This window comes from Caretta caretta, chromosome 17, assembly GCF_965140235.1.
Source record: "Caretta caretta isolate rCarCar2 chromosome 17, rCarCar1.hap1, whole genome shotgun sequence".
Taxonomy (NCBI): Eukaryota; Metazoa; Chordata; order Testudines; family Cheloniidae; genus Caretta; species Caretta caretta.
This window is the reverse complement of record NC_134222.1, coordinates 20,737,737-20,748,933: the sequence shown is the minus strand read 5'-3', so window position 1 is coordinate 20,748,933 and position 11,197 is coordinate 20,737,737. Positions and strand designations below refer to the sequence as shown.

At 49.9% G+C, this 11,197-nt stretch overlaps 1 protein-coding gene across 5 annotated transcripts in view; it reads left to right on the top strand.

Moving 5' to 3' along the window:
- The window catches only part of LIG3 (DNA ligase 3), a 28,153-nt gene extending 17,949 nt beyond the window's left edge, over positions 1-10,204 (top strand). For 3 of the 5 annotated variants that reach the window (XM_075120734.1, XM_048824291.2, XM_075120731.1), the window contains 7 exons: positions 126-249; positions 684-826; positions 2,160-2,234; positions 3,843-3,989; positions 4,613-4,784; positions 5,199-5,293; positions 9,306-10,204. In XM_075120734.1, coding sequence (XP_074976835.1) covers positions 126-249; positions 684-826; positions 2,160-2,234; positions 3,843-3,989; positions 4,613-4,784; positions 5,199-5,293; positions 9,306-9,539 — 990 coding nt within the window. In that variant the 3' untranslated portion in view covers positions 9,540-10,204. The other 2 variants (XM_075120732.1, XM_075120733.1) reach the window with 2 other exon arrangements.
- Positions 10,205-11,197: the final 993 nt, after the last annotated feature.

Sequence of the window (11,197 nt, the reverse complement as noted above, 5' to 3'; positions counted from 1 at the left end):
CAGTCGTGGAAACACAGCTCAAGTACAGTGTGGCCAAATAGAAGTCCTGGGCCACTTTTTTAAATGGTTCCCCACAGAAATCTGAATAGGCTTCTTTCTGATTCAGCGTTCTTGCTTGTTTGCAGAGTATGTACGAGCCTGGTAAACGTCACTGGCTAAAAGTGAAAAAGGACTATCTGAATGAAGGTGCCATGGCTGACACGGCAGACTTGGTGGTTCTGGGAGCTTTCTATGGACAAGGCAGTAAAGGTGTGTCTCCTCGAACTAACGTGAGTCGATAACTTGCCTATGCTTCAGGTGGGAGAAAAATCTCTGGCTCGTTGGTTTCCAGGCTACTGTGCTGGTCCTTGGCTAAGATTTGGCTGTACCAGCTATTGCCTGCTATTGTCTGTGTGGGTGGGTGTACTGTAACCCATAATACAGCTAGCAGCCCGGCTCCATTGTGGGCTAGAGTGCGCTGAGCCGAATGAGTTGGCAACTGGCGCACTGTGGCCCAATGTACAGATGCTCATTGTTAAGCTTTGTGGGTTGGGGTTTGCCTGGCTGGAATCCCGGTCACAAGCCTAAGTCCCAAGATTCACAGAGACTGGGACCCACTGTTCAGCTTGATGGCTCTTTGTGTGCCGTGAAGTGGTGGGCTCCTCCTGGCACTCCGATGCTGAAACCCCTGCTCCCTGTTCCAGGTGGGATGATGTCCATTTTCCTCATGGGCTGCTATGACCCCAAGAGCCAGAAATGGTGCACGGTGACAAAGTGCGCGGGTGGGCACGATGATGCCACCCTGGCTCGCCTGCAGAAGGAGCTGGACATGGTGAAGATCAGCAAGGTGAGGGGGGCTCTGGCATGTGCCTGGGTGGGCACATCTTATATTTGGATCCAAGCTCAGCGTGGGAGGCTACTCGCCATTCGATTCCCATTTAGGCTACTAGACATTCCGACGAGCAGCAGCAAATGGCAGTTGGTGTGGTTTGCTGTGCTTTACCTCACTAGCCGCTAGAGGGGAGTGTTATTTCAGAAACGCCAAGGCCTGACTTTCAAACGCAAGTGCCTTTGACGCCGAAATCCAATATCTCAGGCCACTTTAAATCTCATCTAGGTGTAGAAAGTTTGCAAATACTGGGCTTGGAGCATTTACCTCGTATTTTAGAAGGTTGAGAATTCATTTTGCCTGGCAAATCTATATAGACTAAAATCTGTTTATAGCGAGTTAAACTGTTCGGGGAAACACTTAATTTTACCTGGCTATGATTTGGTTCACATACAGATGGAAGCCAATTCTCCCAAATCAGGAGAGGGGTTGCTGCAGATCTAAAGGATACTCTGCCTCCAGTACCTGCTTTCTTGGGGCATGAGGGAGTACCTTGGGCTCTTAGTGGTAGAGATCCCTTGTGTGGAGATGCAGTGAGCTGTTGCTAATCTACCAGGTGTTTAGTGCTAGTGATGATGATGTCATATTCAGGCCTGTATATTTGCCTGAGATAGAATTTTGGGTCTTGTGTGCCCATTTGATTTTTGATATTTTTATATTCTTACTAATGTGTAAACAAAGACACTTGCATCTGCCCACAAGCAGATTAGGGGGGAACAAGAGAGAGAGCTAAAGTGTTGCTGGGCAGAATGGGAGTGTAATATACGAACACACACTTGAAGGACAGTTCTGCCTCAAACTCCTCTCTTGAGATAAGGTCAAGTAACCAGTTGGGAGGGGCGGGGGGGGAAGATATAAGAAACACGAAAAGGCCAAAGAAATACCTGTCTCTGACCACAGCACAACCTCACTCCGTAGCCTTCCCATGGGATACAAAAGAAGTGGTGCCGAAGCCCCAAGACCCTTCAAAACCGAATATGACCATAAATTGTAAGGGGTGGGACCTTTATAATTATGCCTGCTAAGGAAGGGGAAAGGGGGGACACTGGGATAAAGGCTCTGCCGGTGTGCAGTGCTATGGATATGCTTGCCTGATTAACCCCAATAAACATCGCACTGTCTGCACTTTGGACTTCTGGTCTTCTGCTTTCTGTCTGCGTGACAAGAACCAGGGTAAGGGCTAACATCCCTTCAACACATATTTGCTGTTGGAGCAGGTTCGTATTTTAACAGGCATGTTGTTGTAATAATCACCCTTCCTATGTTTGATCCTGTCCTCTTGGACTTCTAGGATCCCAGTAAAATTCCAAGCTGGCTGAAAATTAACAAGATCTATTATCCAGACTTCATTGTTCCAGACCCAAAGGCAAGTGCTTCCATGGACAGATCATGCTTTCCAGGGGTGGCATGCAGCAGTGCACTAATCTCTTAGTCAAGGTAGAGGTTTTCTATGCTACAGAGCAGTTTGTGGTGGGGCACTGAGAGGAAGCACAAGTTCTTAATGTTGCATTTGCAGCCTTTATTGGGAAAAATATTCCGGTGCATCAAACCTCATCTAAGATTAAAATACTTTAAAATTGAGGTTTCCAGCCCAAGCTGCTAAGAGAGGAATTGACAAAAACCTTTAGATCAGTGGTTTTCAAACTGTAGGTCGAGACCCAGTGCTGGGTCGCGGAAAGTCAGGCACTAGGTCGCTCTGGTCAGCACCGCTGACCGGGCCATTAAAAGTCCCGTTGGCAGTGCTGTCCGGCTAAGGCAGGCTAGTCCCTACCTGTTCCAACAGCGCACTATGCCCCGGAAGCAGCCAGCAGCAGGTCCGGCTCCTGGGGGGGGGGGCATGGGGTTCTGTGCACTGCCCCTGCCCTGAGCACCAGCTCTGCATTCCCATTGGCCAGTTCCCGGTCAGTGGGAGCTGAGGGGGGGGTGTGGGGGGACAAGTTCCTATGGGCAAGAGCTGCGTGGAGCCATTTGCGCACCTCCGCTGATGAGCCAGACCTGCTGCTGGCCTCTTCTGGAACGCAGCAGAGTCTGCACTGCCAGAAGAGGCAGGAAGCCTGCCTTAGCACCACTGCTGACAGGGAGCCACCCGAGGTAAGCCTGTGCCCCAATCCCCTGCCCCAGCCCTCACTCCCCCCAAACCCAGAGCCCCCTCCTGCACCCCAAACCCCTCATCCCCAGCCCCACCCTAGAGCTTGCACCCCCAGCCCAGAGCCCTGACCCTCTCCCACACCCTAATCCCCTGCCCCAGCCCAGAGCCCCCTCCCACACCCTGAACCTCTCATTCCCGGCCCCACCCTGCAGCCCTCACCCCCACACCCCATCCTCTGACCCAGCCCAGAGTCCCTCCCACACCCGAAACCCCTCTGACCCAGCTCCGTTTTGTCGTGGGCCTCAACAATTTTCTTCAACTGGGTCCCCAGGAAAAGAGTTTGAAAACCATTGCTTTAGAGGATCCGTTTACTTCTGGAAAAATCCTGTTTCTCTGAAACCCCTGATCTTAGCAAACTCACTTTTCCCAACAAATCCATCCTGGCGAGGGACCTCACATGAACTCTCAGGCAGAAAGGAGCTTCACGAAGTTAAAGGGCTGGTGAAAATTGAATTGCAACCTTAAATATGAAGTTGCTACTGTCACTCCATAATTTTGCAGACCGCTTCAGTGCCATGCATATCTGTTACATTTTATTATCTCGAAGTTGACACACACGTAAACCCAGTCTGCGATGTTTCTGGTCATATAATTGAAAATACAACAGAGTTACTAGATATGGCTGCCTGTAGGTGTTTGGCAGAAGATCTAATGGCAACACTCAATGAATTAACTTGTGTGTATTTAGCTCAGTTTGGCCTGATCTCTTGTAGTGAGGGGGGGGAGGGCTCAGACATGCATTCAGTTAGTAGATGAGACGGAGGATTACAAAGGAAAATAATGTAGGGCTTCCTTGCTGATGGATCTCCAATATTCTCGGTCTAGAAAGCCCCTGTGTGGGAGATCACAGGTGCTGAGTTCTCTAAAGCAGAAGCCCACACTGCAGATGGGATCTCCATCCGCTTCCCTCGCTGCACCCGGATCCGAGATGACAAGGACTGGAAGACGGCCACCAACCTCCCTCAACTCAAGGTGAGACTTGTAATATATTCCCAGGTGCAGCATAGTAAGGACATCAATCCAAAGGGAAACCCCTTCATAAAGTTGCAGGCAAATTCAGATTGCATTGTGTGTACAAAGACATTTGCTGGAAGCGGTGTTCGTGGTGGTAGGCTGCATTTTTGCACTGCTTCTGGGATTGGTTTGGTTATTTAGATTGTACGCTGTACGGGACAGGGACCATGTGCTTCTGTTTGTACAGCGCCTAGCACCGTGGAGCCCTGTTCTTGGTTGGCTTAGGCACTACCATAATAAATCTGATTAATAATGACTGCATCTTTGTACTTGTCACTTCCTTGACTGATGGAAATGGGTTCTTGGTTGCCTTCACTAGTCACCCGTTGGTCAGCTCTGTTCTCAGCCTCACCATTGTCGTTCGGTGTTTAATCATGACCCTTTATGTTCTCCTGGTGTCTTGTGTGGAGCAGCTGCTAGGAATTTAGGAGAGGGTGGAGGATGTGGAGCAGGTGCTGGAGAGAGGATCCCAAGGGAGTGCCTGGCTTATCACTTGTGTCTCGTGTCTCTGGGCATATCATGTCTGATGTCAGGGAATTCCACTGTGGCTAACGGGCAGAATTTGTTTCCTTGCGGGGCAGGAGCTATACCAGCTCTCCAAGGAGAAGTCCGATTTCAATATTGTAGCAGAGGAGGAGGGGTCCACAGCCAGCAGCAGTGGCGAGAATGAGGGAAATTCTAGGTCTTCCACACCCCACAGAATTGCTAAGACACCCCCAAGCAAGTCACCTGCAAAAGCCAAGAAGCCAGAAGGTAAGAGAGTGCCCTCCACAGAGTCTAAGGGCCTCTGGGGATTTGGGTTTGGTGGCTGGGCTTTTGTTTGCCTTCAGCTAACACTGGTGTATGTGTTGCAGCACCATGTACCTAACGTTCGTGTCAGTTGCACTGTGCAAAGGTCTGAGCACCTGCAGTTTGGGCGTGGCAATTCACAGTGTAAAGTGAGTGGCTGTGGCTCTGAGGCCCACTGGGAGTGAGAGGAGGTGGAAGCCAGGCTGATGTGGTCCTACAGCCCAGTATTGAGACACACTGGTCAATAATAAAAGCACTCCCAGATACAGTGGTTAGAGCAGGGAACTTATTCTCCTCTCTCCCTCTGTGCATACAAACCTGCTTTAAAACACACCTGTCTCTGCAAAATGCACTAACCCAGGCCATTCCTGTTGACAGGCAGCAAAGCAGTTGTTAGATCTCCCGCAAAGAAGGCGGAGGAGAAGCGAGGGGAGAAACGGAAAGCAGCTGAGCCGGATGACAACAGAAAGAAGGTATGGACGGCTGGGTGGGGCTGGCTTCAGAGCAGTGCGGGAGCTGCAGGGCAGTTAAGAGACAGGGAAAACATTAAACGCATTAGTGTTTCAGAACAAATCTGAAGCAGAGGCCATGTGCTGTGCAGGGGGCAGCTAGGCTGCTAAGGTGTCTGCCATACTGGAGTCTATTGGCCTGATGTAACCTTCCCCTGAACCTTGGGTAGCAGCAGTAGTATTCTCAGGTGAGCAGTAAAGCAGCTGTTCCCAGCAGGTCAAATTCAGCATGGCCCAGCAGCAAGCAATAGCCAGCCATGCCCTGGGGAAAAGGGCTAAGGGTTGGCCTGGAGCATGCCACTGCCAAGTGGGGGCACTGCCATCATTGGTTCACTTCCAGCTTTGCCGCCTTGCGTCCAGCCCAAGGAGCTGTGGAGACCCAGAGCCCCACCTCAGGGAGACTGGGCTCCGGAGCTGCCCCCTGTGCAGTTGATCCAGAGATTGGGAGGGAAAGGAGGCACGTCCTCTAACTCGGCATTGCGGGGTCTGCTCGCTCTCCGCACAGTACAGTGGGCTAACCAGGGAGCAGCAGAATAGAGTCCGTTGCTTTGGGACACATTCCCCGGCATGGCAGCAGCTGGCTGTCTGAAAAACAAGGGTTGCTATGCTGCAGTTCGTGAGGCCTGGCATGTGCAGGTGGGTGCTTTAAGCCTCCCTGCCTCAACCTGAGCATCAGGCTGCTCTTGGCTACTGCACCCGGTGGAAGAAGATCTGCCAGAACCGTACCGAATCTCTGGGCCAAGCCAACAGTCCATTCAGGCTAGGAGGAGGTACATTCAGGCTAGGAGGAGGTACTGGAGAAGCCAGTAGGGGGGGGGGAGGAGCCAGGAGGAAGCAATGGGAATGTGCTGTGAGTTACTCCAGGGGAGCTGGGGCCTCGTACCCCCAGCACATGCAGACCCAAGTCTCGGCTGGGAAGGAGACTCGGAACAAGCAGAACTGCTCCTCAGAGGGGCTGTTGTTTGTTGTTACAGAGCAGACCTGGAGAGAGAACCAGCAGGTGAGCTGGGCACCCAGGAAGGTGCTAGCAGATCAGCATGTAGAAGAGCTAGAGCCTTTCCCAGCCATTCTCAGAAAGAAGCCTGTTAGCTAGTCATTAAAGACTGAAACTAACTGACTAGATTTTTCTGTCACGAAAGAGCCCGCTGATGTGTTGCACTGCAGTTGGGGTTTGCAGGAAATGGCTGTGGCTTCTCGTAGATGCGGTGAGCAGGCATGTTGGCTCATTCAAGAGCCTAGCTCTCTTCCAGGGGTTGTCTGTTACGCAGTGTGCATTCTCAGTCCGCCTCTGCCCTCCATCCTGGGCAAAGCAGTGATGATTCAGTATTTGACCACTGGATCCATTGTAAGCCAGTCTGAGTTCGGTGATATGTAAAAGCAGAAATGGTAGCAGCAAGCTCCTCCGGCTGAGCCTCTGCCTCCCCCCACTTCCTTTCACGCTGAGTACGGAGTGGCTGAGATAACAGGGCTTGTCAACCCAGAGCACATCAGTGCCCATTGTCCTGACTCCAGCAGTGGGCTGGACTAGATGTTGTGATGGAAGGCACGGCTACTGTTACTGCACCTGGTCGCTGGTGCAGTGCTGTGTGTGGAAGCGGTCGGATTGCACAGGGGAGGAAGTATCTGTCCTGATCGCAGCTGGGGATCACCTTGTGTCTGCAGTATGAAGCCTCTGAGCCATTCCAGTTTCTGCATTAACGAGTGTACTTGTGCGGCTTACGTAAGTGATTCATCATTGGGAGGATAAAGTCACATGGCTATATGGCCTAGGCCCCCGAAAGGATTGTAGAGTTTGGGGGGTTAAAATAAATCAACTGATCTTCAGCCCTAGCCATTAGTTGGGTGACTGCCAGTAGGAATCATAGGCCAGGTGGGTCTGCAGAAGGAGAGCAATCGCATCATGGATCGGTCTGGGGAGGTGTTCCATGCTGAGAGCATGGTGTGGAGGAATGCACAGCCACCTATGAGATGCCTGGACAGACTGGCAGTGGGGACAGGAGATGCAGGCAGAGCTGATCAGGAACTTGCAGGTGAGGTAAAGGAGCTTTCACGTGACACAGTAGATGAGGAACGGGCTGGAAAAATTGGGCTTTGCTGTGCCAATCAGCAATAAATCCTTCAACAAGCAAGTGCATTGGCTCCTGTAGCAGGCTGTGCTGGCCCTGCTGAGTTCTTTGTGGAAGGTTTGAGCTTTGTGGCCTTTGCATGGAGAGAGAGAGAGAGCGCAACGCCTCTGCTTCGCTCTGTACGAGCTGGGGGTGGGGTGCGGGACCAGGTCCATGGAAACCTGTGGGAGCAGTCCCTGGGTTAGTGTCGGCTGGAACACTCCTGATGGGGATAGCAAGTGCGAACTCTCAGGGCTACCATGCTGCACTAGATAAACTGAAAAACACCAACTGCCAAAGTCACTGGGCATCTCCAGGCTTGGCTACACTTACATTTTATAGCGCTCTAACATGCTGGCTCAGTGGTGTGAAAAATCACCCCCCTGAGCGCAGCAAGTTGGAGCGCTTCAAAGCGCTCGTGTGGCCAGGCTCCAAGCGCTAGAAACAGCACTCCCAGCACTCGGAGCCGGTCCCCTCATGGAGGTGGAACGCTGGGAGAGCTCTCTCCCAGCGCTCGCACGCGACCACGCTCACACTTCACAGTGCGGCCACTGGAGGGCTCCCGCGGCAGCGCTTTGAAGTGTCTAGGGTAGACGTAGCCTCAGCAGCAGACATGTTTCGGTCGCTGGGCCCCGAGAGCAGCCGGCGAGAGGTAGCCGTTGGGGCTAATCGTGTCCCTGTAGCTCTTGGTAAGGCACTTAGCTATGGACGGAGAGTTCAGCTGCAGTATCTGACTTTCACAGGAGTGTGTCTGTGTGAGAGAGGTCCCAGTGCAGATGGATTAACTGAAGCCCAAAGAGTGAGGGATTTACAATGGTAAGACAGCCTCAGAACTGGGATTAAAACAGGATCCTCTTGGTTTGCAGCCCCCTCTTCTGAGCGCACAGGACTCTGTACTTGAGGGGCTTGTGCTTGGAACCTGCTGAATGCTTTCAAAGAACTGAGATTGGGGAGCTGGAGGGCGTTTATTCAGTTTGACAATGTCTGCTTGGGGGGGGGGGTCCTGCTGGGTTCTTAGCAGGCATTGCTGCAGAGTGAGTAAGGGGTTGGCTCTATTAACCCCTACCTACAGCACCACCTGCTAATCCACCACTACGTGTCTCAGAACAGATGTGTAGCTTTCACACTGCACAGTGGCAACACAGAAGGTAACGCCCTGTGCTTCCTACCCATCTGAGTTTGGGGGGCATCTTGCTTCTTCAGCGTGCTCCCTGTTCACCTCCTGCTGGGAGGTCCCATTTGAAACTATACTGAACATTTTCAGCATGGAGGAAAGAGAGTCTGTTCCCAAAGCTTGTATTAAATAAGCTGCATCCTTATTTGTGTTGCAGTATGTCAAAGTCAGATTCAAGACTCACTGAATTTGTCAGACCACTCTGTTTATTAGCAAAGCGCTTTGCCAGTGCACCCAGATATGTGAGCCTCCTGCAAAAGCTCAAGCTAACTTATTTAAACAGATAAGGGAAAGCCAATTTAACATAGGAGACAAAAGGAAGCAGAAACTGACAAGATATATACATATCTTATTTGCATACTAATGTTTACCAATCTCCTAGCTCAGTAGGAGCTCTAAGTTAATTAGTTTGAGGACCCATTGTCTCACACTCCTTGATGTTTCTCTTCCTGACAACCATACTTCAACAAACCCTTCAAGCAGCATTTCTTTAATGAATTATAATTTCAATATAATTCATTCTACTTTCACAAGTAGCACCCAGAGACCTCTGTCAGCCCCCTTGCGGTGGGAGCTGTATGTAGTGAGAGTCCATGCCTAAAGAGCGCTTAATCTAGTAAAGCACCCAGACCACTCTAGTCTCTTTCCCAATCTTATTTCTCCTCACCATCTTTTTCTATTTCCCCACAATTTGCAGATGCTGCTGGACATATTTACAGGGGTGAAGCTGTACCTACCGCCCTCCGTGGAGGACTTCAGCAAAATCCGCCGGTACTTTGTGGCATATGATGGAGACCTTGTGCAAGAGTTCGACACTGCCTCAGCAACACATGTAATAGGGGATGTTGATGAGAACCTTGGAGCCAAGCGCGTCTCTCCTGACTGGATCTGGGAGTGTATCCGGAAACAGAGGCTAGTGGCCCCCCGTTAAAAACTCAAGGCAGCTACCTGGCCCAACACTGCTGTGCTCTAGGAACACAAGGGAACAGCAGCAACTAGGCAGGTGGAAGAAAGGCTGAGATCCTTTGCTTTTCTATCCACATCTCTATCAAATGTCTGGAGTTCCTCACAGGTGGGTTCTAAGGATCCATAGCAACCACTTTGATTTTTATCAGTGCCAGCTGGAATGAATTCAGAGATCTCACTAAAAGATGGCACCATTGGAATCCGTTCTTTCTGCCCATCATTTGAACCCGTCCATTCGCTCTCGGTGCTGGTTTCATCTGTTTTGTTTTAAAGTTTGGGTATTTTTATAAATAAAAACTACACAGTGTCTTCTCCTTTCCGGTAAGGACACAGATATTTTTCTCAGGCTGTTCTGTATCTGAACAGAAGACAAACCCTGGCAGCGTGTACAACTTCCTATAGACCTATTACCAGTATGAACTTGCTGCACTATTATAGTTCAAACAAAGGAAGGCTAGTCTAAACACTCTGCCATTTATACTGCTTGGTATTTTCTCCTCTGTTTTATTTTAAGACTGTTGTTGGCTAGGCTAACGTGTTTTAACAATCAGAGCTATAGGCTAGCATCCAGAAACAGTTTAGACAGTGTTTCATTTTAAAACTGGGCCAAATAAACTTCCATTAAGGGTTTGTGTCCCCAAGATATTCTTTTGTCACAACCAGGCTGCTGGGATCAACAGTTAGTGAAGAGCTAATTCTGTGCCAGTGTCTCCTGGAATTTGTCGATTATAAAGCCAGAAGGAACCACTATGACCATATAACAGAGCATAGGACTTCCCTGAATTAATGTGTTTAGAAAAAAAAATCTAGTCTTAAAGTGGCCAGCAGTGGAGAATCCACCACAGCCTTGGGTAAGTTGTTCCAGTGGTTAATTGCCCTCACTGTAAACATTTGTGCCTCATTTCCAGTCTGAATGTGTCTAACCTCAAGTTCCAGGGATTGGAATTTCGCTATACTTTTGTCTGCTAGATTGAAGAGCCGTTTCTCATGTAGGTACTTACAGATTGTGATCAAGTCATCCCTTAAGAGAAGATTTAGCTAAACGGACTCCAGGATCCCTATCAATATCCGGGATGTTTTCCAATCTTTTCCCATTCTCATGGCTCTTCTCTAAACCCCCCTCCAATTTTTCAATCTCCTTGAATTGTGGCCACCAGACTATTCCAGTAGTAGTTGGTTACATCAGTGCCATGGAGAAGTAATCTGATCTCTTGGCTGCTGTGCACATTTCATGGAGTGAAACTTGGGAGCTGAGTTATTTGCAGGTTTTGCCATCTAAATATACTGCAGACTATTCCATGACACTAAACTTTATGAATACACAGCTCATGTATGGCCTGGGGGTGGGACTCAGATAGAAAATAGGGTTGCAGAGAAATAGATGGATATTTAATGGGGGTTTGATAACTTGGAAAGTAAAAAATCATGGATTTTGGAGTCCAAGTGCTTTATTAGAAAGTTACTGTTGTGATTGTCCTAGTGTGTTACAAGCAAGGCTGGCTCAGAACAGCCAAACCTGTAGCTGCTGGGTCAGGTTCAAGTGATAGTATGATGCTCATGCTCCCAGTGCCATGGCGTGTGAAGCAGCAGATGCATCTTCTCCCCTGCCCCACCTTGTAGAAC